This window comes from Tachysurus fulvidraco, chromosome 16 (genome assembly GCF_022655615.1).
Source record: "Tachysurus fulvidraco isolate hzauxx_2018 chromosome 16, HZAU_PFXX_2.0, whole genome shotgun sequence".
NCBI classification, from domain to species: Eukaryota; Metazoa; Chordata; class Actinopteri; order Siluriformes; family Bagridae; genus Tachysurus; species Tachysurus fulvidraco.
The window spans coordinates 16,118,366-16,145,865 of NC_062533.1; the positions used below are offsets into that span (position 1 = coordinate 16,118,366).

General features: G+C 42.7%; 2 protein-coding genes across 4 annotated transcripts in view; one reads left to right on the forward strand and one right to left on the reverse strand.

Annotated features, from left to right (window-relative positions):
• The window catches only part of gopc (golgi-associated PDZ and coiled-coil motif containing), a 19,040-nt gene extending 15,503 nt beyond the window's left edge, over window positions 1-3,537 (forward strand). For both annotated transcript variants that reach the window (XM_027155458.2, XM_027155459.2), the window contains one exon: window positions 1-3,537. This exon is cut by the window's left edge and continues 947 nt beyond it. The gene's annotated coding sequence lies outside the window, so the exon portion shown is untranslated.
• A 6,681-nt stretch (window positions 3,538-10,218) lies between these two features.
• The window catches only part of dcbld1 (discoidin, CUB and LCCL domain containing 1), a 34,874-nt gene continuing 17,592 nt past the window's right edge, over window positions 10,219-27,500 (reverse strand). The window contains exons 6-16 of one of the 2 annotated variants that reach the window (XR_003441878.2): window positions 26,524-26,657; window positions 23,104-23,144; window positions 20,155-20,346; window positions 16,940-17,052; window positions 14,879-15,035; window positions 14,651-14,749; window positions 14,454-14,541; window positions 13,959-14,008; window positions 12,250-12,369; window positions 10,776-11,450; window positions 10,219-10,744 (exon numbers count right to left, since the gene is read on the reverse strand). Coding sequence is in view for 1 of the 2 variants with exons in the window: in XM_027155462.2 (XP_027011263.2) it covers window positions 10,864-11,450; window positions 12,250-12,369; window positions 13,959-14,008; window positions 14,454-14,541; window positions 14,651-14,749; window positions 14,879-15,035; window positions 16,940-17,052; window positions 20,155-20,346; window positions 23,104-23,144; window positions 26,524-26,657 (1,581 nt within the window). In the remaining variant the exon portion in view is untranslated. Of the gene's footprint in view, window positions 11,451-12,249; window positions 12,370-13,958; window positions 14,009-14,453; window positions 14,542-14,650; window positions 14,750-14,878; window positions 15,036-16,939; window positions 17,053-20,154; window positions 20,347-23,103; window positions 23,145-26,523; window positions 26,658-27,500 lie in introns of both variants that reach the window. The other variant, XM_027155462.2, reaches the window with a different exon arrangement.

Below are 27,500 nucleotides of genomic sequence, written 5' to 3' on the forward strand. Positions count from 1 at the left end.
TGGTGCTGTCATTTTTTGGGGGGGAAACACCCACTTTTTAAAGCCTCGGGATCACAGAAATGAACGTAAAGGGTCGGTCAGGAGACCGCTGGTGATTTCACGCTCGTTGACCCGTAATTGATTTTTCCGTTTTTCATCCGAGTCGTTTTAGCGTCTTCCTGCTTGAAAAAGGTGTTGTTATGGTGCAGGGTTGGTGGGAAGTTATTACTCAGCCTACATCTGAACAATATGTGAAAATAATTTACAGACTTTTTTAATTTTATTTTTTATTATAGGGTAAAAGGGGTTTGTCTTGCTGAATGAGCAGTGTAGCAACAATGAGACGGTTGACGATACGTGTCGGGCGGGGGGGGGGGGTGTTGTTGGACACGCCACTCACTCACACGTCTTATTTCTGAGATCCAAACTAAAGGTTGTTTTGCGACATTTCACTATCAGGAACTCGATCAAATTGTGACGTCGATGGTTTGACGATGAAAATGGGATGTGGTAACCTAGTGGTTACGGTGTTGGACTACCAATTAGAAGGTTGTGAGTTCAAATCCTAGGTCCACCAAGCCGCCACTGTTGGGCCCCTGGACAAGGTCCTAAACCCTCAATTAAATGTAAACCATCAGTAAATAAGGCCTCTCCAAAAGCTGTAAATGTAAGAAGATTTTACTACCTAGCTAGGGTTTGGACATCTTTAAACAGACTGACAGTTGTTGTTGTTTTTTTACCACCGGCTTTGTTAAACACAACAGAAAAACTAATGACATAATTTATTAGAAGCGATTTAAAAAACATTGCCCCAAATCAGATTTTCTTTCTGATCTGTTTACCAAAATTTAGCAACATTGACATCCAAAGGGTTTTTGCAGGCTGCCACAAGTGTCTATATTTCAGTAGATAACTGTAAGGCTGGCATTATATTCCACAGGTAACTCCATGTGCATATGTATACACACACACACACACACCCCTACGGCCGCCGTTAGAGCATAACCGCTCACGTAATATCTGACCAACGTACATCATACACGTCTGGAGGATGTCTAACATCCCTGCTGCAAACAATGATCTCAGAATGTAAATTAGTAGTATGTAATATATCTAATATTTCCTCCCGCTGTAAGTATTATCGTTATTTATAAACATCTCTAATCTACTAATCCTAAGTTTTTGCGAATGGCAGAAACTTAATGATTTCGCTGCATTTTGAGTTCTCTATGCTGTAGTATGGATTTCAGGTTTCCATGACTACCAGTCGGCAACAAATTACTTCCCCGGGTTGTAACCCGAATCTGAAAACGTATATATTCTGATAACTCGAACAAGCTATAAATGTTTAAACGTAGAAAATATTTAAGATCACACCTTCTGCCGAATATCGGTAGGATTTGAGACGCAGCACAGGTTTGTTTAGTCTCCTGCCGCTGTCGATAATATATGGCTAAGTAGAATATGGCAGAATATAAATAACAGTTTTTATGTACACAGGACATACAAATAGTCAAACTGGGAAGTCACAACACTGTGAGTGTGTGTGTGTGTGTGTGTGTGTCAGCTTCTGAAATATTTCTACAGTATATGTAAAGGTAGTATAATAAATTCTGTCTAAAACAGGGTTATAAACATAAAAGCCTCTGAGGAAGTGTATTATACAGTAGTGTTGGGACAGATTTAGCTAACGTTACCATTTAAAGACGACGTAAACGCAGAACGGTGAAGGAAATGTTTCATAATCATAAAGAATAGCAACATTTACCTCAGAAATGTGGAAAACGTGACTAAGAGCTGCTAGAAGAACGCTATATACTTGTACTGTGTTTAAACTGGGACATTCACTGTGTTTAGATTAAATGTGAATAATTAATTACCTTTCGTGATGTTCATGACTTTCTCAGAGTTCCTCTGCAGTTGAGTCAACACTAAATATAAATGATTTTAGCCATATATACATTTATCTTTTTCTTTCTTTCTTTTATTTTTTATTTTTTATGAATATACCAACAGATCTGAGGTAAATGTTGCTATTCTTGACAACTTTGACTTATTTCCTCCATCGTTCTGCATTTCTATTGTTCTTAAATGAAATGTTTTATGTACTGGCTAACTAAAACAGTCTCCTTAGCCGTTAGCTAGCTTATACTCAGATGATGTACACTCAGCAGTGTTCTTACAATTACAAGGTCTTACAAGCCAATTGAAAGCACAAACTCGATCTTTAATTGAAAGCACCATTAAATGAATATTGTCATAGGAATAAAAGATAAGAGGAATCAGGAGATATGATTTCAGGTTTTGTTTTTTTTCTTTTTAAAGAAAATCTACATGTACCTGTATGGTGACGTGTGTGTGTGTGCGCGTGAAATAGTGTGAGAGAGTATGAGTGTGTGTGTGAAAGAGAGAATGTGTGTGTGTGTGTGTGTAAGTGAGAGAGAGAGAGTGTGTGTGTGAGTGTGTGTGTGTGTGTGAGAGAGAGTGTGTGTGTGCGTGTGTGTGTGTGTGTGAGAGAGAGACAGAGAGAGTTTGTGTGTGTGTGTGAGAGAGAGAGTGTGTGTGCGCGTGTGTGTGTGTGTGTGTGTGAGAGAGAGAGTGTATGTGAGAGAGAGACAGAGAGAGTTTGTGTGTGTGAGAGAGAGAGAGAGAGTGTGTGTGTGTGAAACTTTAGATCAACATTCTTCAAAAACACATGCGTTGTGCTGTTATAGGAAAGGAATCAGCAACAGATTTTGAGTCAGACTGTTACCATGGTATCCTTTAGACCAGTTATTTTCCTTTGCTTACATTTTGTATATTATTATTGAAGGAAAGCTGTATTACCTACCTAGCCTAAAACTGTCATCCCTTCACCAGCCCTTTTGTTTTTAAAAGCTAATAAAATAAAACGTCACATTTCTGAGGAACCGCACCACACAAAATGCCCACATTTCGTACATTACCTGCTCTCTATTCTGAGGTGTTTCCCAGAGCTTGTACTCCACCCACCCCCACAAACATCCGGTGTGTTAAAACTCTGCAGACAATCAATCAGCTTGTGGACTATATGGAGCAGATTTTTGGTTACTGATGACGTATTACTCAGCGTGTTTCGAGAAATAACTCTCCTAACTGATGTCCCTGCATGCTGCAAGAGGCATCAACATGTACTTTATGGTTTATTGGTGATTGTTAACTTCCTGCTTGTCATATGATCCATACTTCGGCACTCTAGGCATGTGCTGATAATCAGTTATCTCATATATACAGTGATATTAAACGGTTGGTGTTACAGATACTGCAGATTATCCCTAAAGATGGATTCGGAGCATATTAAATTACGTTTGGTGTTAAATACTGTAAATCCGATTCAGACAGCATCCGAATTTTTCCAATTTGCATGAATGAAATCTAATAACTGTGCTCTGAATGATATTCCAGAATAAAGCCATCAGAGAAGATTGATATTAACCTAATATCAGCACATGGCTACTGACAGCTGAAAGGTTTGGTATAAATCTCATATCGGTATTTACTGCATAACAATATTGGAATAAACTTATTTGCTCATTGCAACTTGGTTTGTCTGTTTTAAATGAGAAATCGTATTAATGGTATAGTCCAGAATTTAAAAGTAATCTCTGTTCACTGCGTCTGCATTTGTGTGTGTGTGTGTGAGAGAGAGAGAGAGAGAGAGAGAGAGAGAGAGCAAGCAAAAAATAAAAGTTATTAATAAAAGATGTCTAAGGTCAAAACTTGACCGCTGCCCCTGGAGTTGCATCACAGGTGAATCTCGATAAATTAGTATGTTGTGGAAAATTTTATTTTAAATGTGGTAATTTTGGCTCACATGTAACAAAATCCCACTCAAAAAATCTCTCAAAAAATAGAATATTTTTAGTGATTTGTTTACCTTCTAGGGGGGCACGATGGCTTAGTGGTTAGCACGTTCGCCTCACACCTCCAGGGTTGCGGGTTCGATTCCCACCTCCGCCTTATGTGTGTGGAGTTTGCATGTTCTCCCCGTGCCTCGGGGGTTTCCCCCGGGTACTCCGGTTTCCTCCCCCGGTCCAAAGACATGCATGGTAGGTTGATTGGCATCTCTGGAAAATTGTCCATAGTGTGTGAGTGAATGAGTGTGTGTGTGCCCTGTGATGGGTTGGCACTCCGTCCAGGGTGTATCCTGCCTTGATGCCCGATGACGCCTGAGATAGGCACAGGCTCCCCGTGACCCGAGTAGTTCGGATAAGTGGTAGAAGATGAATGAATCTATCCTTCACATAGAAGTGTGGATATAATGTGCCTTTAAAAAGACGTTGCACCTGACTGTAATCATCTTTAAAAGGTAAAGCACCTTTTCAATTAAAAGACAAACTAAAGCTAGAAAGTTGCCTTGTACAGAAAACCTGATTCTTACACAGTCATTACAAAATTTCAGATTTCATCAATAAAGGATTTGAATATATATATATTTTAAATAAAACCATTACAGTCTAAAGACTAAAATAAAAGTGACACATGATGAACAAAGCAAGCGACGTTGTATGCAACATTCCTTCGATTTTAGTCAAAACATCTTGTTCAGGCCACTGTGTGCAACACACTGACCTTACACTCATCTAGAAAATCCGGAAGACTGGGCCTTCTGTAGGTCTAATTATGTAAGATGTTAGACAGACAGACAGACAGAGAGAGAGTGTGTGTGAGAGAGAGAGAGACAAAGTGAGAGCAAGAGAGAAAGAGAGAGAGAGCATGCAAGAGAGAGAGAACAAAAAGAGAGAGAGTGTGTGAGAGAGAGAGAGATAGAGAGAAAAAGTGAGAGCGAGAGAGAGAGAGAGAGAGAGCACGCAAGAGAGAGAGAGTGTGTGAGAGAGATAGAGACAACGTGAGAGTAAGAGAGAGAGCACGCAAAAGAGAAAGAGAGAGAGAGAGAGAGAGAGAGAGAGAATTGGTGAAAAAAATGATGAAAGCTTTCTACAAAAATCTAAAGTTTGGATCTCACACACGTGACAACTACAAATTAGGTTGGAAAACAATGGGATGTTCCATGGATGAAAAAAAAAATTATAGCTCTATTGAACTTAACCACCAGGGGGTGGTGTGATACTAAAATAGGCTTGTGAGTGATGGTGTAAGCATGGCTACATGTGAGTGATGGTGTAAGCATGGCTACATGTGAGTGATGGTGTAAGCATGGCTACATGTGAGTGATGGTGTAAGCATGGCTACATGTGAGTGATGGTGTAAGCATGGCTACATCATGTGAGTGATGGTGTAAGCATGGCTACATCATGTGAGTGATGGTGTAAGCATGGCTACATCATGTGAGTGATGGTGTAAGCATGGCTACATGTGAGTGATGGTGTAAGCATGGCTACATGTGAGTGATGGTGTAAGCATGACTACATGTGGGTGATGGTGTAAGCATGACTACATGTGAGTGATGGTTTAAGCATGACTACATGTGGGTGATGGTTTAAGCATGACTACATGTGGGTGATGGTTTAAGCATGACTACATGTGAGTGATGGTTTAAGCATGACTACATGTGGGTGATGGTGTAAGCATGACTACATGTGGGTGATGGTGTAAGCATGACTACATGTGGGTGATGGTGTAAGCATGACTACATGTGGGTGATGGTGTAAGCATGACTACATGTGGGTGATGGTGTAAGCATGACTACATGTGGGTGATGGTGTAAGCATGACTACATGTGGGTGATGGTGTAAGCATGACTACATGTGGGTGATGGTGTAAGCATGACTACATGTGGGTGATGGTGTAAGCATGACTACATGTGGGTGATGGTGTAAGCATGACTACATGTGGGTGATGGTGTAAGCATGACTACATGTGGGTGATGGTGTAAGCATGACTACATGTGGGTGATGGTGTAAGCATGACTACATGTGGGTGATGGTGTAAGCATGGCTACATGTGGGTGATGGTGTAAGCATGGCTACATGTGGGTGATGGTGTAAGCATGGCTACATCTGGGTGATGGTGTAAGCATGGCTACATCTGGGTGATGGTGTAAGCATGGCTACATGTGGGTGATGGTGTAAGCATGGCTACATGTGGGTGATGGTGTAAGCATGGCTACATGTGGGTGATGGTGTAAGCATGGCTACATGTGGGTGATGGTGTAAGCATGGCTACATGTGGGTGATGGTGTAAGCATGGCTACATGTGGGTGATGGTGTAAGCATGGCTACATCTGGGTGATGGTGTAAGCATGGCTACATCTGGGTGATGGTGTAAGCATGGCTACATCTGGGTGATGGTGCAAGCATGGCTACATCTGGGTGATGGTGTAAGCATGGCTACATCTGGGTGATGGTGTAAGCATGGCTACATCTGGGTGATGGTGTAAGCATGACTAAATCTGGGTGATGGTGTAAGCATGACTACATGTGGGTGATGGTGTAAGCATGACTAAATCTGGGTGATGGTGTAAGCATGACTACATCTGGGTGATGGTGTAAGCATGACTACATGTGGGTGATGGTGTAAGCATGACTAAATCTGGGTGATGGTGTAAGCATGGCTACATCTGGGTGATGGTGTAAGCATGACTAAATCTGGGTGATGGTGTAAGCATGGCTACATGTGGGTGATGGTGTAAGCATGACTAAATCTGGGTGATGGTGTAAGCATGACTACATGTGGGTGATGGTGTAAGCATGGCTACATCTGGGTGATGGTGTAAGCATGACTACATGTGGGTGATGGTGTAAGCATGACTACATGTGGGTGATGGTGTAAGCATGGCTACATCTGGGTGATGGTGTAAGCATGACTACATGTGGGTGATGGTGTAAGCATGGCTACATCTGGTACAGTATTCAGTATTAACATGTAAGAAAAGAATTATTTAAAACAAGAATTATAAATCAAGTGAAAAAATCTTGTTGGATTTCAGATGAATTTCATGCTGCATATATTCCATCTGTCACGTGTCTGTGTCTGAGTTACACCTGTCTTATCATTTAGAGAGATTTGCTGTGTGAGAGAGAGAGAGAGAGAGAGAGAGAGAGAGAGAGGGAGAGAGAGAGGGAGAAAGAGAGACAGACAGAGAGAGAGAGAGAGAGAGACAGAGAGAGAGGGAGAGAGAGAGAGAGAGAGAGAGAGAGAGAGAAACAGAGAGAGAGACAGAGAGAGGCAGACAAACAGAGAGAGACAGAGAGACAGAGAGACACAGACAGACAGACAGCGCGAGAGACAGAGAGAGACAGACAGACAGAGACAGACAGAGAGAGAGAGACAGACATAGAGAGAGACAGAGAGAGACAGAGAGAGAGAGACAGATAGAGACAGAGAGAGAGACAGAGAAAGAGAGACAGAGAGACAGAGAGAGAGACAGACAGACAGACAGAGAGAGAGAGACACACAACATGGAGAGCAGTAACACCCCCCACACCCCTACTGCAGATAACATTCTGCATGAAGAGACTTGTATGGAATTTCTGGTGAAGCAGGAGCTCTGAAGATGAGAGCAAATCTTTCCCTTTGCTTTGATGCACATGCCATTTTCACATGTTGGTGTGAGCCTTGAGACGAGAACAGAACGAGCAGGAACGCCGTGTGGACGACGTAGCCCACACCTCTGTGTGAAGAGCCCAGACCTCCCACACATCACACACAGCGCTCATATCACACACACACACACACACACACACACACACACACACACACACACACACACACACACACACACACACAGTCTGCCCTCAGACTCAAATCACTCATCTTAAGCTTTTGTCTTTAAGATAAACCTGTTACAGTAGAACATGGTGCATGGAGCTTTTAGCTCTTTAACAGTTTCATGTACAACTTCATGTAGCTCCATTTCTGCTCAGAACCTGACCCTGTTCCAGACTAGACGACAATTAACACAATGAAACACATACTGTTAATCAGAAGTTGGTCATTTTTCTTAGAACACCGTTTTATTCCGAGTTACACCACTCATTCATTCATTCATGCATTCATTCACTACCGCTTATCTGAACTTCTCGGGTCACGGGGAGCCTGTGCCTATCTCAGGCGTCATCGGGCATCGAGGCAGGATACACCCTGGACGGAGTGCCAACTCATCACAGGGCACACACACACACTCTCATTCATTCACACACTACGGACAATTTTACAGACATGCCAATCAACCTACCATGCATGTCTTTGGACCGGGGGAGGAAACCGGAGTACCCGGAGGAAACCCCCGAGGCACGGGGAGAACATGCAAACTCCACACACACACAAGGCAGAGGCGGGAATTGAACCCCCAACCCTGGAGGTGTGAGGCGAACGTGCTAACCACTAAGCTGCCGTGCCCCCCAGGTTACACCAACAAAATTTAACTCTAACACACTGATTTATAAAAGTACGACATCATACTCATCCTTTTATGGTTACATTTAGCGTCGTGGAACGTCCACGCGTTAATTCCTGCTCTCATGTACATTATACTTTCTCTTGATGTTAACGAGACAGAAAAAAAGATACAGCTCGTCATCAAAATGTCAAGTTATGTCTTTACCTCCGACTTATGGTTACACTTACACCGGGGTCTCCATACAACCAACATCCACCATGCACGACTTTGCCCGATCTGTTACCATAGAAACGATAATAAACCTGTCAGAGCAGCTCTTCTAGAAAAACAACAACAACAACTTCTGACCAATCAGAATTGAGAATTCAGTATATAGAACAGTAACAGAATAATAACTGTTCAGTGATTGTCCTGTTTACTGCACAAACAAGAGGGGGGCTAATACTTTGTGCAGAGCAGCAGATAGGGTAGTTAGTAATTCTACACCTATACGGTAGTTACGGCTGGTAAAGTAACACGTACGCATGCGGAACATGTTCTAAAGAGCATTAATGAAGGAGCCGAATCAATATCGTGTTCATTACATCCTGAGTACAATAAGAAAATAAATGCAAGTTAGGTTTGATACGTATTCATAGGATAGGGAAAAAATAATAATAATAAATAATAAACATTAAAAATATTTCTTATGAGAAAAATAAAAAATAAGCTTAAATTCCGATAAGATTTTTAGATTCCTTGGTCGTTTTGTTCGTGTTTACTTTCCATCATTATACAGAGAACTAGAGTCTGTCGATGGGGGACGCAAACTTTTGATCATGTCCACAAATGTAATGTGGGGTTTGATGGAAATTCAATGCTACAAAAAAAAACAAACAAACAGGAAGTACATAATATTTTATGTATAATAAATATTTAAAAATGTAAAATAAAGAAATAAATTTGTGATCACTTAAAATCAAACGGGGGTGTAAACTTTTGCACTTAACTGTATGTATGGAATAAATGGAGTTTAATAGTGGGCTTGAACAGCGGTGGATGGCAGCTGCTGTTCACACACACACACACACACACACACACACACACACACACACACACACACACACACAGAGACACACACACACACACACACACACACACAGAGACACACACACACACACACACACACACACACACACACACACACACACACACACACACACACACACACACACACACACACACACACACACACACACACACACAGAGACACACACACACAGAGACACACACACACACACACACACACAGGGACACACACACACAGGGACACAAACACACACGCCGAGACACACACACACACACACACACACACACACACACACACACACACAGGCACTGACAAACACACAGACACACACACAGACAAACACTCACACACACACACACACAGATGTACGTGTGCTGTTTGTGTCAGACTTTCATTCTGGATGTGCAGGAAGAAAGTATGTGTGTGTGTGTGTCTTGGTGTGTTTATCTGTCTGTCTGTGTGTGTGTGTGTGTGTGTGTGTGTGTCTTTTGTTTTTATCCCAACTCATAATGAATATCCTGTGTGTTTAGGAAGTGTGAGTAGGCTGTAGATCAGTGCTTCTGTTACAGCAGTGTGTGTGGAATGCAGGAGGTTTCCAGCATGTCGCTCTCACGGACCACGGCTGCTGCTGACACACACACACACACACACACACACACACAGTTCCAAGACAGCCAAGTCAACTGCTGAGCCTGCATTCTTGTCTCTGCTCACAGCTGAAGAGCAGTGGTGGGAGTCTCAGAGCTGAACTCTTCACACAGGAACCACGCAGGAACATCTCAGCAATGTCAGACATTCATACTCACTCACTCATTCTTACATGCCAGTAAGGACCACACGTACACACACACACATGTCCGTGACTTTTTAATGCGGCAGCATTAATGCACGCAAGCAGCAGCTATGTGGGTGCTTTAAATAAGCCACGCCTGTCTTCGTTCCATCCTACTTCCACCATATACATTTCAAATCTGTACAGGGAACATGTACACACACGACAGAATTTTACACACACACACACACAACAGTACCACCACACATGGCTCAGAGGAACAGAGGAAGTTAGTCGGTAGACTGTGAGAAGAGACCCGTCCTGTCGGGAGCAGTCCGACGATTCGAAACGGACAAAACGAAAAAAAACAAAAACTCCTTGTAAAGTTACACAAAAGTTCAAAATGCCTTTTATAGGTTACACACGTTTTCATGTCGCTGAGAGAAAGGCTGCATCGGCAAACCCTGTTGCTTTAAAAAAAAAAAATAATAATAATAAAACCAATAAAACTCTCAAGACAAAATATATCCAATTTGCACAGCAGTTTAAAAACAAACAGCATGGACGATTCCTCACGCCCTTGGTCGGCCATCTTTCTGAGAATGTTTTCCTTGGTCGGCCATCTTTCTGAGAATGTTTATATGCAGAACAAATACGTGTAAAAATAAGTTATGAGAAGGTCCTGGAGGTGTTTGTCCTGGAGGTCTGTATGGTCATGCGTGTTCAGGTCCCACCCAGGCTGGAGCCCTCGGGGTCCGGGCGTCGTGTGATGGAGCCGTTGAGCCGGACATAGTCTCGAGGTGACGAGTAACCCTTTGCCTGCGGTCTCTGATATTCTACACAGCCTCCGTTCTGCAGAACTGCAGGGTTCCTGCCTTTAGGGCTGTCGTAAACTTCCTCAGAGTGGTTCGATCTGCCTGCTTTGACCCCCTCCGAGTGGTTTGGTCCGTCCCGTTTGGTCTGGGGGGTCTGATAGCCCCCGGACATGTTCCCACCTACCACCTTTCTGTATTTGCTGTTGTCCGTGCATTTAAACGAGGAACTCTTGCTGAGGACGACCCCGGGAACGCTGTAGCTGGGATCCGGAACGAAGGCATCCTTGCGGAAGGTGTGGCGCTCGATGATGGGTGTGGCGTACTCTGGCTCCTGATTGGTCAGTGGGAGAGCGTACTGATTGGCCGTATGCAGGTAGTCGTAATGGGACGTGCCATCATTGGTATTGTCCTTGGAACTGCCTGTATCGATGGGCCTAAAGGTGGAGCCTTTCCTGGACACCGTTCCTACGCCAAGCATCAGCGGCTGCTGGTAGTCTGGTAGGAAGAGAGAGAGAGAGAGGGGTCAAAATGATATCAGACAGGGAGATCAGAGTTAAATGAGAGAGATTAGTGTGAGATCAGCCGGAGGTTAAAAAGAAAGATCAAAGGCACATGAGAGATCAGACAGAGATTAAAAAGAGATCAAAGTCATATGAGAGATCAGATAGAGATTAAAAGGAGAGATCAGTGAGATGAGAGATCAGAGAGAGATCAGCCTCAGAAGAGAGAGGAGAGAGATCAGCCAGAGATTAAAGAGAGATCAAAGTCTGTTGAGAGATCAGATAGAGAATAAAGAGAGATCAAAGTCTGATGAGAGATCAGATAGAGATTAAAAAAAGAGATCAGACAGATGAGAGATCAGAGAGAGATCAGCCTCAGAAAAGAGATGAGAGAGATCAGCCAGAGATTAAAGAGAGATCAAAGTCTGATTAGAGGTCAGACAGAGATTAAAGAGAGACCAAAGTCTGATTAGAGGTCAGACAGAGATTAAAGAGAGATCAAAGTCTGTGGAGAGATCAGACAGAGATTAAAGTCAGTGTCTTCTGAGGCTGATCTCTCTTTTTAATCTCTATCTAATCTCTCATTTGACTTTGATTCACTTTGAATATGATCCAGGTCAGATCAGAGATCAGCCTCAGAAAAAAGAGAAGAGAGAGAGATCAGCCAGAGATGAAAGAGAGATCAGATGAGCTTGAGATCAGAAAGCGATCAAAATAAGACACCACATGGAGATGAGAAGGATTGGACAGAGAACAGTGTGAGAGATTAGATTAGTCTGATTCTGGTGCCTGACCTGCCATGTCGCTGGTGACCAGGTCCATTTTGGGCATGAGGTCTTTCTCTGAGCTGAAGCTGAAGGTGAACTCGGTGGACTGCTGCCTGGCCGACGGATGTTTCACCTGCTTCCAACAACCTGAAGGTGCAAAGGAGAACACGAGCAGTCGTCAGACACGTGATGAAAGGACAGGCGTCGCCTTAACACAACCACGAAGGCTTCGATCACACATCATTTCTGTCTCACGGAGAAACCAGAAGACGAGGCGTAAGACGACGGAGAGAAGCAGGAAAAGATGAAGGATGTACAGAAAACGTCCCCCAAATGTCAACTTTTGGGTTTGAATTTGCCAGAATCCTCAGATGAAGCCTGAAGACTCCAGATGTTTGTGCAATCCTGTTGTTTTTTTGTTTTTTTTGTAAAACAAGCCTTAGGGTATTTTTTTAAAGAAGTGTATTCAAAAAGCAGGAACCTGTTTGAACAGGAATCAATAAAACACGGGCTTATAGTCTATTTTCCCACCAGCCTGAGAGATGGTACGATTGTTCAGTTGAATATGGAGGAAGTGCTTGGATTAAGGTTGTTCCTTTGTGTGAGCGGCTGTCTGCTTAACCGGCTCGTAGCAACAACCACCGCTTAGTATTTAAATAAATACAAAAAATTCTATGCTTTTAAACCTGATATAAAAATAGGATGAAGATGAATTTGGGCAGCACACAACGTTACAAAACACAAAACAAAAGGCACACGCTAGAAGATTTCTGTGCAGCTTCACCGGTGGCTGGAGTTTAGCAGGTAACGGTACGACTCGCGTCTGTCTCTAAGGGGCTTTTTACACCTGGTCACTTCCTGCGTTTTCTGTGATCAGATAGCTATCCGATGGTAAAAAGACCAGGTCTAAATGTCCTCCGAAACGTTTTGGAGACGGATATAAATCCGATGGTACAAACCCCTTCAGGAGGAGGTCTGGGACGCGTTTCAGATGAAACTGGACAGGTGTAAATGCATGTGGTTGTTCAAGCCACATACGTCAGCGCTAAACTCCTCCCAAACGGAAGTACAGTACGTCACTTGCAGGTGATCTTTCACCCGGGCGTCTCGTCGGTACTTAAAAAGCGCTGCTGTCTCTAGCAAATACGCAGCAAACAGTAAAAGCTGTTTTTGTAGCATAACCGCCGTTACAAAGACGTTTTTCGTCTTCTTTTTGATTACGTTCTGAAAACTGCACACACCAAAACGTGTTTCATTTCAATTCCCCCGGAAATGAGGTCAAATATATTAGCATTTTGGGCGGGAGTAGAAAGATCGGATCGATATCAGATTCGCCGAGACGCGTTTATGTGGCCTGATGTAAATGGAACAGTTTTAACAAATCAGACAGCTAACGGATCAGAGACAACACACGAAGTGACCGGGTGTAAAAAGACCCCATGTTATTAAAATGCAGCACTGTGATGTGAGAATTTCCCACTCGGTGTTTACAGAGAGCCAGAACGCTGCGGCGGCTTCACCTTCTGGGGCACGAAATGTCAAGAGCATTCAAGTGTGTTTACAGCTGCGTGTGAGGTAGTGTGAAGAACGACGGCGTGAGGAAACGAACGCTTTTGGCTCTTAGTCGCTTTTCGGTTCGTTTTAAGTACGAGCTCTTCGTCTCTCGTGCTGTCATTTTTATTCGGAGTTTAAAGACGGTAGGATGAAAGTAGATAAGTTATTCTAAATACACTGACCTGTCTGTGGGAGATCTGCAGAGTCGTACATGTTCTCTTTGCTCTTCTTCCTAGAGAGAGAGAGAGAGAGAGAGAGAGAGAGAGAGAGAGACACAGAGAGAGACAGAGAGAGATTAACGTGAGCAGTGTCTTCCCCTTGGGATCTCCAGCTCTGAGGTTATTGTCCCTGCTGTACTCTTTACCACCACTTTATCATCCTTCCCCCAAATCCCTCCATTCCCAGCGTGACAGAAAGCCAGCCAATCTCCTGACTCTGACCTTTGACCTGAACCCTCGCACGCGCGCACTCTCTCCCTCGCACGCGCGCACTCTCTCCCTCACACGCGCGCACTCTCTCCCTCACACGCGCGCACTCTCTCCCTCACACGCGCGCACTCTCTCCCTCACACGCGCGCACTCTCTCCCTCACACGCGCGCACTCTCTCCCTCACACACTGCATTTCTCTTTAGACTTGTCTTCAGTCTTGCGCAACAAACATCTTAAGTGTCACTTACTTCTGCATCACTTTAAAGGCGCAAACCCCAGACACCAGTAACAGGATCACACACCCGACGGCCGCCACCACGATGACGATCACCTTCACTGTAGATGGAGGAAAAAGAAAAAAGAGGAAGGAGGAAGAGACTTCGTCAAACCGACTTTACAGGCAAATGTTTAACTTATAAAGCAGGAGATGGTGATGAAGCTGTACCTAGATCCGACTGATGCAGGTGCTCAGCGATTTCGTCTTTGTCCGGTTTGGGTTGGCTGGACAAAACCTCCCGCGTGACCGGAGACGTCACATTCGACACTAGTGCGGATATAAGAGGATTATAACCAGGTTCGCTGGGGTTTCTGCAACTTCATTTCATCTTGTTTTAAAAGAAATGCAGCACAAAGTTCACCCCAAAAACACTAACGTAGATGACGGAACACTCACCTGGATGATCTCGGACATACGAGCAGCCCAAGAGCTCCGCGCTCAGGCCGACCTTCCGCTCCCACTGCTGAGGGACGACACGGACGTAACGTGCGTTAAACGCCGGGCGAAAAGTATTGCGTGTCTGGTAAAGGTTGTCCACGTTCCCTTCGAATATCTGCAGATAAACATCGAGTATCACCGTAAACATTTTCCACCTAATAGAGACATCGTGCATCCATACAGCTCTATTCCTCTCAGTCATCCTTGTGCCTGTATTCATACACCATAGGATTATAGTTTCTGCTTGCTTCTCTTTTTCTGACCATCTAGAGATGAAGCACCAGGTCCAGTTGAAGATTTCAGACCTTCAAAGAGAAGATGACAACTCCATGTGGTGTTTGAGGACAACAATCTCCTCACCAGTACACAACTGTGGGACTGTAGAAAGGACATTGTTCATAATAACACTGTCTGGTGTTTATAACAGTTTATAATCACACCCCAGACCAGGGGTCGGCAACCCACAAGTGGCTCTTTCATCCCCACTGTTGTGGCTCCCAGTAAATTTGGAAAATAAATATGGAATTAAAATGTATTTTATTTTAGTTCGATTTAAAAAAAAAATGGAATTCTAAATGCTAAGATTGTGATGCTCTTGTAACATTCAAATAAACCGTGTTAAAATTGTTTGTCGCTCAAAATACGCGTCATAACCGCCGACTTGCGAAATCCGACACAGAAGCAGACGCGTTTTTGGTTTTCTGCAGCCGGCGAGTTAAAATCTTGATGTCCTGAATACGAAGAGGACTCGATTATACACTGGACATTTTATTAGAAAGTAACCTTCGACCCAGCGTCTTTTTTCTTAAGGTTAGTTCAAACTCTTCAAAATATTTTTGTTTGCTTGCAGAAATAAAATTTCTTTTACTCTGTAGCAGTTCGTTGATTTCGTAAATACAACACACTACAGTTTTTTCTATACTTTCCATAAAGGTAAAAAAACGATATGTGCGGTTTTATCTTCATTTTAGATGTCAAAAGGGTTTTGTGGCTCCCTGTGGGTTTTTTTCTGTGGGAAACGGGTCCAAATGTCTCTTTGAGTGTTTAAGGTTGCCGACCCCTGGTGTAGAGTGTCACCCAAATGAGGATGAGGTTCACTTCTGAGTCTGGTTCCTCTCGAGGTTTCTTCCAATTCCATCTAAGGGAGTTTTTCCTCACCACAGTCACCTCAGACTTGTTCATTAGTGATTAATACAAACACATTTAAATAGAAGTCTAATATTAATCTTGAGCCTTTTGTACTATATGTCTTATGTTCTGTAAAGCTGCATGAGACAATGTCCGTTATTAAAAGCGCTTTACAAATAAAACTGAACTGAATAAAACCATCCTCTCTACAGTTCAATTCTATTTTTAAAAAAGTGACGTGACGTGACATACGGCTACGTTCAGTGACACATACTCAAAATTCGTTCTCTGCATTTAACACATCCAAAATGCACACACACACACAGCAGTGAACACACACACAGCAGTGAACACACACACAGCAGTGAACACACACACAGCAGTGAACACACACACAGCAGTGAACACACACACAGCAGTGAACACACACACAGCAGTGAACACACACACAGCAGTGAACACACACCCGGAGCAGTGGGCAGCCATTTATGCTGTGGCGCCCGGGGAGCATTTGGGTGGGGTGGGGTCGGGGTTGGGGTGGAGCGGGGTGGGTTGGGCTTTGGGGTCGTTGCCTTGCTCAAGGGCGCCTCGGTCGTGGCCGGCCCGAGACTCGAACCCACAACCTTAGGATTACGAGTCAGACTCTCTAACCATTAGGCCACGACTTGCCCCTCTATTTCAATTTTAATCTTTATCTATTGTTATTTCATGACACAGACGGTTGTCTCAAGGTGTTTCCCTGCATGTTGTATTGTGTATAATTGTGTAAGTGTGTAAAAAAATTTAATTTGTTAAATGGCAAGAAAAGTCACATCATTATCTATATACTGTATTACATATCTAACGTGTCCACATCTAACATGTCCATTTCACGTCTCTTTGTCGTCTCACCGTGTCTTCGGAGCCGTTGTACCGAGTGTACGTGCGCCAGCGGCTCTTCTCCTTGTACATGATCTTGTAGCTTTTTACAAATTCACCGGAATCTGAAGCTTTAGTTAATATTCCTAAAGATAAAGGAAAAAAACAAACAAAACAGACGTGGATTTAGAGGTGGATAATCACAAAATAGTGAAAAAAAATCTGAACATCTGAAGAAATAAGTGACGTGACACACGGCCAAGTTTGGTGACCCAAACTCAGAATTTGTTCTCTGCATTTAACCCATCCAAAGTGCACACACACAGCAGTGAACACACACACACAGTGAACACACACCCGGAGCAGTGGGCATGCTGTGGCGCCCGAGGAGCAGTTGGGGGGGTTCGGTGCCTTGCTCAAGGGCACCTCAGTCGTGGTATCGCCGGCCCGAGACTCGAACCCACAACCTTAGGGTTTGGAATCAAACTCTCTAACCACTAAGCCACGACTTCTCCACCATGAGCGAAAACAAAAAAGTTCAGTTTGTCCAGTTTGTGTAGGACAATAAAACACAATATATGACCGAACCTTTGATGTCATCACTGAGGTATAAAGCAGGTAAAGCGCTATCGTAAGAAAGCTTTACGGAGTCCATTCTGAAGACCTACGTCCTGACAAACCTTCGTTCCTCACCGTCACTCGATCACACAGATCACTGCAATCCCCACAAAGAGCACGGCATAATAAACCTCTCTGCATGACTACTGACACAACCTGGATTCACACGTCTGACTTCCTGCTGCCGCCGCCGTACAGCCCAGACGTCTCCTCCCGGTGCCCCGGTGTCTAACCAGAAACCTGTCATTACCTCATGTTTCATCCGTCACGACCGAGAAGCTTGCGTGTTCAGCCGTCAGACATGAAACCTACTAATTTGGTGATTGAACTACGAGAGAACAATTCCTTGTTGCCACCTTTGCCTACTGCCTAAAAAATATGTCCCTAATAGCACTTATGTATACTTACGGATTATTCTACATCATTTTGTAGAGAGCGCACAAACAAAAACAAACAAAAAAGTGGACTTCGTGCATTCGACAACCACAGCTTTGTTTACATAGCAGAAAAGGGGCGGGGCTACCAGGTACTAACAGTGATTGAGGGGGAAAAACAATAAAAAATACAAGATACCCAACCGTACGAGTCTACGTCTAATAAAATATCTTTTTCATAAGCCCATGTTGTGTGACTCACTGTATTTGTGTCCTATCCTAATATTATTCCTTCTGTCGTGACCGAGACCTTACTTATTATATTTCCGGTTAGTTTAAAAACAGTAGGTAAATAAATTAAAATTAATTAAAAAAAAATTAAAGATCTGGAGAATTAAAGGTGCGGTGCACGATATTTGAAAGCCAATGTTGACGTTTGAAATCACCAAAACAAACACTGAACTGAATTCTTATTAGCTCCGCCCACATGTGACTGCTTGGATCTCGAGCAAGAAGTGTAACCTAATTCAACACTTTAATTTTAGAAAGCTCTTGTTTGGAAATAACAAATGTGTTATCGGATATTATCGGACCAAATCATGTCCTCTCTCTTGTTTACACTGCTGAGGATAAAGAACCCAGAGGCCTGCTGACCTTCTCCAAATAAAAGATCTGTAGTCTTCAGTGACACTCGTTCTCATCATGTTATACCAGTGCTGCTAAGATAACAGAGCTTCCTCTCTACGAGGAACCGAGTTCAGTCACGAACATCACGTTTTGTTTTTTAAAAAAAAAAAACACACACAACATGGCTTCCGTGCAGAACACAAAGCGAGCTTTCTCCGAATTCAGCCGGGTTGCCATGTTGGAAATAAACTCCCGTATGCTAAAATACGCCTTTGTAAATAAATAAATAAGTAAATAAAATAAAAGGCGGAAAAAAACAGAGGGGCTTTCAATGCTTTTACGCAACACCAGGAATAAATCTGCAGTGATCAGCTGGGTGAAAGGCGGAGGAGCATGGGAACGCTCATGTGCTCTGGGCCACAAACATCGGATATTTTGTCGACGGTCATGAGAAAGAGCCTTTGTAAGGATAATTACCCCTTGTAACAATCTCTGGACTGAAGCCTGGACTCTGATCCCTTTCCTTCTCCCTCTCTCTTTCTCTCTCTCTGACAGATGTGTGCATAAAGAAGTCTAATCCTGTTAATCTAAACTATTCCAGAATGAGAAAAGGGGATAGAAGGTTGAAAACTGATCAGCAGAAATCAACGAAGAGCTTCACTGAGATTTTAGATGGTGAGGGTCGAGACACAGGAGATTTGTACCCTTAATTTATTAATTATGTATTTAATAAATGATTATAAAAAAGTTATAATTATTGCTATTATTATTATTGCTATTATTATTAATAATAATAATAGCAATAATTATAACTTTCTTATAATCATTTATTAAATACATAATTAATAAATTATTGTAAAAAGTTAATAATAAAAAATATTATTATTAATAGAATCAGTATTATTAATAACATTATAAAAAATAATACTATTTATTATAGTTATTATTATTGTAATTATTATTATTATTATTATTATTAATAATAACAATAACATCGATATTTATAACTTTTTAATATTAATTTATTAATCGGGCAATTACATAATTTATAAATTATTGTAAAAAGTATTTTTTATTATAATAATAATAATAATAATAATAATAATGATAATGATTATTAGTATAATTAATAATAAAATAATAATACCAATAATTATAACTTTTTTATAATCATTTATTAATTATGTAATTGGCCAATTAATTTTTATTATTATTATTTTTATTTATTCCTTTTTTAAATAAGCATATATGACTTTTCTCAGCAAATTTAAATAAAAAAACAAACATGAAAATAGTTTACTGTATTTTTTTAGTGCAACTGAGAAAGCATCACATTTTTTTTGTTAGGAAACATCAGATAGCTAAACGAGCTAAAGATCCACTACATAAAATATGTGCATGCTTCAGTTGATCTTCAGTCCCCTAGTAACCTTTATAAGCAGAGTTCTTGTACGTGGTTGTGTATTTGCTCTAGCTTTGCTATGTATATTTACATATTCTTTCAGTATATGTGAATGTTTTCGGGACTCCGGTTAATTTCCTGAAGAATAACATCATCTGTTATCCAGGTCTCTACCTTCTGTACATCTTGTGAGAGATACGCATTAAAAGTAAAAATGATCCTCTAACCTGTGATCCTCTTCTTCTCTCCCAGGTCGATCTGCAGCCAGAGTTTAATGTCAGACTCGTTGTCCCAGATTCCTGTCGGTGAGACGGGGCGGCCGAGGCCCGGAGACCAGTCGCTCGGAGTTCCGCCGGTTCCATCCTTCACCCACGATGAGGTAACAGATACGGGCTTAAGTACCATCTGTCTGGAACAATCTACAGAGGGAGAAAAGGAAAGGAAAGAGGAGAGAGTGTCAACAGATCGATAAAGGCGATGGCGATGACACGCACACGATAGACTTTATAATATAAAGACAGTAGCCAGTCTTAGGCATCCAGGATCGTTCAGGATGAATCAGACAGATCCCGAGAGCGAGAAAAACCAAAAGAAGTGAGTCAGGATCTGGCACCGGGTTCACATCAGGCATCTGGAGAGCATGTCACGTTCCAAATGACATAATCTACTCACAATTATGAAAACAGCACAATACCAGCTGTTGTGTTCATATAATTACTTTGTACAACAATAGAATGAGAATTGGGACGTTGCTGTATGCTGATTGGCCAGCATTAATAACCACCACAATAATTCTAGTTAATTCTACTGTACATCAGTACAGTACAGACAGACAGACAGATACACACAGAGAGAGAGAGAGAGAGAGAGAGAGAGAGAGAGAGAGAGAGAGAGAGAGAGAGACATGTCCAGACAAGTAGACAAACAGAAATGGAGAGACAGACAGGTAGACAAAGGTGGACAGTCAATATGGCATTCAGACAGTCATTTTCGAGCCTCAGTCCATCATCTTAGAGCCTCGGGTTGTCAACTTAGAGCCTCAGTAGAGCCTCAGGCAGTCATCTTAGAACCTCGGGTCTTCATCTTAGAACCTCAGGTCTTCATCTTTGAGCCTCAGTAGAGCCTCAGTCCTTCATCCGAGAGCCTCAGGCCTTCATCCGAGAGCCTCAGGCCTTCATCCGAGAGCCTCAGGCCTTCATCCGAGAGCCTCAGGCCTTCATCCGAGATCCTCAGGCCTTCAACCGAGAGCCTCAGTAGAGCCTCAGGCCTTCATCTTAGAGCCTCAGCCTTCATCTTAGAGCCTCAGGCCTTCATCTTAGAGCCTCAGTAGAGCCTCAGGCCTTCATCTTATCAACTCAGTCATCTAATAGTAATGTGGCCTTTACACACAGTTACAATGACAACAGTTTTATTTTGCCCAAGAGGAAAGCAGTAAAAAGTGATATAAAAAACATCAAAAAGAAATCGCGCTGCTTTCCTGGCTGTGTGTGCCGTGTGTTCAACATTAAATCCATGTGGGCTGGGACTTATTTACAGTGCGCACTGACTCAACAGGAAGGGGAAACGGTCTTAAAAAGCCTAGCATGTGTGTACTTAAACAAGGTCATGTGTACTGAACATGTCAGAATACTCAATAAAAAAGAAAGAAGAAAGGTCTTGATTTGTGCGTGTGAAAGACTCTTCTTTGGCGTATCAGTGTTTGATGGTACGGGTGTGAGATGAAGCTCGGAAGGGGGCGGGACACTGATCCTGTTTGAAGTGGCTGGAGATGGATTGACAGTAACGAGGTTTTCCTTGGTTTTAAGGAGCGGGGGTTGTCTGTCAAATTAATTTCAGAGAAAAGCACATTGATTTGTGGCCACTTAACCACTTCAGCCATGCGTGTGTGTGTGTGTGTGTGTGTGTGTGTGTGTGTGTGTGTGGTAGCCATCCGACAACATCATCCTAGTAGAGTTTGTGTGCAGCGGTGCAGGAATGAGCAGGTGTGTGAAGTGGCCGTTGCAGCTCGGTGTTGACAGCAGGCTGCCGTTTGGTCTGTTAGCGTAGATCTTGGCACAGAAAGTCACCTGAGACGTGCCAGCACAAGTCAAGCTGCTCTGATGAAATAAAACACTCCTGCTGCCAGACTGTCAGGTAAAAATAAATCTAACCAGGAGATAAGAGGTTCCCACACCTCCTAAAGAGGGATGACTTTCACTCACTAAAACACACACACTCCAACACACACACACTCCAACACACACACACTCCAACACACACACACGGACTCTTTTCCCAGAGAATCGTCCCAATTATATTTATATTTGATGGCAACATGTAAAAAAAACAAACAAACCAACAAAAAAAAAAAAAACACAGAAGCTACAAGAGAAATAGAACAATTCATAGGAATATAATAAAAATCTAAAAGGAAATAAGTGAACAGAATAAACACGGGATAATTATGGGGAAAATTAACAGGAAGGAAGGGGAGAAGGAATGAATAAAAAATAAAAAAAAAACAGAAAATGAAAGAATGAATAAAAGAGAAAGGAATGAAGGAAGGAAGGTGAAAGACAGGAGAAAGTGTGACAGAGAAATATAGAGCAGAGAGAGAGGGGGGGAGCAAGAGAGGGAGAGGGAGAGAGAGAGAGAGAGAGAGGGAGAGAGAGGGAGGAAGAGAGAAGGAAAGAGAGAGAGAGAGAGAGAGAGAGGAAGAGAGAAGGAGAGAGAGAAAGAGAGGGAGAGAGAGAAAGGGAGAGAAAGAGAGAAAGGGAGAGAAAGAGAGAAAGGGAGAGAAAGAGAGGGGGGGAGAGGAGAGAGAGAGAGGGAGAGAGAGAGAGAGAGGGAGAGAGAAGGAGAGAGAGAGGGAGAGAGAGAGAGGGAGAGAGAAGGAGAGAGAGAGAGAGAGGGAGAGAGAGAGAGGGAGAGAGAGTAGAGAAGAGGAGCCATTATTGTTGTTGATGCTCTTATGAATCATTAAGAAAAGAGGATAGAGGATGGAGGCGTGTCCTGTGGGCGGGGCTTTAAGGATTGTGGATTTAAAGTGTTTAAAAAAAAAATCTACACCTACTGTACGAGGTTCTTGGGACAAAAAGCAACCATGCAAATCATCATCATCATCATCATCATGGAATAGGAAGAGAGTAGACGTATACATGCTTATAGAACAACAACAACAAAAAGTCATCACTTACCGTTGGTGATGAACGTGAAGAGTGTTTCAGACAAAGAGCCGCTGAAAGAGAAGGAGAGAAAAAAAAAGAAAAAGAAAAAGAAAGATCAGTCAGTGATTAAAATTACAGTGATGAATGGAGGGAAACACCCACTGGGGGGGAAAGAGCAGATACTCTATTGTCCCCGTCCCAAATCACCGCTAAAGCAAGTGAGGCTTTTGTTCCTAAAGGACCCCCTGCTACCCCCACGTGGGTCTGCGGTGAAGCCGAGCCGCCTGACAGAGTTGTACTGGAGATGATTAAAGGGCACATGGCGGGAAATTGCACCTCTCACAGCTATTACTTAAGAAGGTGCCATTTTCACAGACGTCCTGGTTGCCATTTCCTTTTCATCGTTCCTAGCGCTGGAGTCGAGCGCGGAACAACGGGATCTTTTACTCACTGTAAAAGAGTCGAGCTTAATCACCGGCCACCAACACACACATACACACACACACACATACACCGAGCGAGAACAAATATGCACAGGGTCTGTACTCAACCCCACAGAGTGATTACCGACTCGTATCGATCCTAACGTCCCACCCAGAGGAAATTGTCCCCGGAGAGGACATCAATCCAATCCTCTCAGAGCTGATCTGCATCAAACAGGAATGTATACCAGTGATGTGTAGGGCTGTGTATTGGCAAGAATCTGGCGATACGATGCGTATCACGATACGGGGTTGCGATACGATATGTTGCGATACATTGCGATATTGTAAGAAAGGCGATATATTTGGATATTTCTTATTTTAATTATAAGATAAAGTTTTAGGGAAGCTGTCAAGAACACCACCATATGGAAACCTTAGCAAAAAAAAATTTCTTATTTAACCAGAACACAGTGGGAGCTGCATTTGCATTAATTAGCCCCTGTAACATTCGATATGATTGAACCACTTTATGTGCGGTATGAATAAAGGGGGAAAAATAAAGTGCTTGCAGGATTTCTTAAATGTATTAAATGTGTTAAATTAAATGTATTAAATGTTAGCTGTTATAAACAGAATATATATATTTTTAGACCCTGCCTTTAAAGCTTCACAGTTTCAGTTTACAACTGTAGCATGCAGCGTCCTAACATTTTGATCTGAACAAAAGAATTATATCTGCTTAATATCAATGAAAAAATAAAGTGCTTGCGGGATTCCTAAAGAAAACAAAACAAATATAAACAATTTACAGATGTTGAACATTCTCAGAACCTTTAAACTTGGATTTTACAGGTTTCTTTGATTTGTATTTATATTTGTCTTTTTATTTAATGTCAAGGTTTTTCTGAAGAAAGATAAGCTGGTCAATATGCTCAGATGTCAGGGCACTTCTATGCGCATCTTCATATATATATAGCGGACTATTTTACCGTTAACATTAGTAGCGCGCCGTTATGCTAGTACTTTGTAACGAGTGGAGTGGTGCTACCCCTTTAAGAGCAATGTGCCGTTGCTTTATTACTGTTATACTAGTTGGATGTGCGCATACGCAAAAGTGTGCACACTTCAGTTATAACACCACGTGTGTGGAAGTCTGATGCTGCAACCGATATTCTCTTTTATTTTCATTTTCTCATACTAATGAGTATTTTTTGTTTTAGTAACTTGTTATTACGGAGGTTTGTCCTGTGTATAAACGGAGGTTGTAATTGAGAAAGTACATAACATAATATTTTATCATTAACACAGAAAAAAGTTAGCCTTAGCATGTAGCTACTTACTATCATGTGGGGTGATAATGTATCATATTGAGGTAAAGTAAAAGTGTATTAAACATTAGTATACTTAAGGTACATCATCAAATGCTCTAACAGTAGCCCCGCCCCCAGCCCCGCCCACAGCCCCTGACACAAGCGGGGTCCTAAATCAGGCTCCGAACCTGCACTCAAACTGCCTCGGGGGGAAAAGGGGCATAAGTAACTGCACCCTTGGCACTAAACAGAATAGGATTGTGTTTACATTTTCTATTGAAATAAGTTTGAACAACCACAAAAAAAAAGTCCTAATCCTAGAAATCCAGTTACAGTAGATCGTTTTCCCGTTTTGCCCTACGTACAAAATCTTTTAGTCCACCTCATTGGACGCTGATGTGAACAAGCCAGTGCTTAATGACCCTCAAGGGCAAATCAAAAGAAGAGCACTGCGCAGATGCATTACATTCTAAATGCACCACATGATTACAGACAGACCCGAGAAGCCGGCGCTCTAAAAGCTCTTATTACGCAGTGCACAGAACAGTTTCCCAGCAGGCATTTCTGCCCGGTTGTAACGGTCACCGCTCCAGATTACAAGCTACCAGCTCCGGATATAGAAAATAAAAAAGGATAAACCATCGAACAGCTCTGTGGCACAGCTACACCAAACAAAACACACCTCATATGAGGCAACAGCTGGCTCATCAAAGCTGGCCTCAGCAGCAGCAGCAGCAGCAGCAGTCAGGGACACGCACACACACACACACACACACACACACACACACACACACACACACACACACACACACACACACACACACACACACACGCAGGTAAATCATGATGTGTCTCTAAAGAACATGTCCACACATGCAACCCGAACACACACCGAGCTGAAGATGGAATAAATTCCCCTTTAATAATCAGCAATGGGAAACGTTACTGGGTGCAGCTTTTAAACCTCATTTCTCTCCACAGCATCTGTATGGCATGTGTGATTACACCAGACATGAGGGGAAGAAAACACACACACACACAAAAGGGAGAGAAACGGATAGAACGAGGGAAGTGAGTGATACAAAATAGAGGGAGAAAGAAAAAAGCAGGAAACTGATGAAATGAAGAAGCGGGATATGGGAGAGAAAAAGAAGAAGCAAAAGTGAAGACAGCGAACAGAAAGCAAAATGTATAGAAGGTAGAACGGGTGGAGGAAGGAAGGATGGAAGAAAGGAAGAAAATGTGGAGAGAGAGAGAGCTAAAAAAACAAAACAAAAAAAACAACAAAGGAGCTGTGTGTGTGTTTGTGTGTGTGTGTTTGTGTGTGTGTGTTTGTGTGCGTGCGTGTGTGCGTTTGTGTGTATGTATGTGTGTGTGTGTGCGTTTTTGTGTGTGTGTGTGCGTGTATGTGTTTGTGCGTTTTGTGTGTGCGTGCGTTTTTGTGTGTGTGCGTGTGTGTGTGTGCGTGTGTGTGTGTGTATGTCTGTGTGTGCGCGAGTATGTGTGTGTGCATTTCTGTTTGTGTGTGTGTGTGCGTTTGTGTGTATGTATGCGTTTTTTATGTGTGTGCGTGCGTTTGTGTGTATGTGTGTGCGTGTGTTTGTGTGTATGTGTGTGTGTGCGTGCGTTTGTGTGTGTGTGCGCGCGCGCGTGTGTATGTGTGTGTGTGTGTGTGTGTGTGCTCATCTGTAGCACTGATATAAAAGCACACTGACGTTTTGGACTTGATGCCATTGGCTTGGACTGACTCGTAGTAGCGAAGGCCGCGCTCCTGCTCCACTGTAATCGCTCCCCCAAACTGGTCTGGAAAGATTCCTGCGTGGACGGCAGCTTTACACAGCACTGATGTCTGAAATGAAGAAGCAGAAAAAAAAGAACACGCTTAAGCACAAAGATACACACCTGCACTCACACACACACACACCTTTAGAGATGTACAACCTTTTACAGAGATAAACACAGAAGCATAAACATACACACACAAATCTGTGCATAGACACACACACACTGCTTCTAAATACCTGTGAACAAAACATTTACCTCACAATTACCACTAATTAGTAGCCATTATGCTGACTAGAACAATTTTGTGCTTTTGATCCCACTGTCCTGAACCCTAATCTGCAGCTCCACCTGTCTAGCGCCATGCGTCTTCTCTGGGACTTCTGTTGTCTGTCCATTGCTGTCCATTACTCCACAGCGACCGTAGGAACGCCCACTGACGTGTTCTGAACATCAGCATAAACAAACGAAAGCAGCGTAAGCGCCGAGGAACACGTCGCCTCCTGGAGATTTGTAAAAGTCTCGGATGTTAAATCGATAGAGTGTCAGATTTAATTTGACCTGCAGCTACTGACCATAATGTGTTTAACGTGTAGAAGTAATCATCACTAAGCACATGACAAACAAACACACAGATCTACAGACCACCCCACCTTTCTGTACGTAGCAGTCCTTCACCCAGAGCGGCTCATTAACACAGAGGACTTTGATCGGTCCTGTTTACACAAAGACGAGCTCTTACAGGGAACACCCGAGACAATGAGTCAAGTCAAGGCATTTAGAAGCCCGGTGTTGGGATTAAAGCGACCGTGTGGAGCTTAAATGCTGATGGGTTTTGTTTGTGTGTGTTTGTTATGTATGTAGTAGCCACATCCGAGACCAAACGGCTTTGAGCTCCACCCGCATTAAC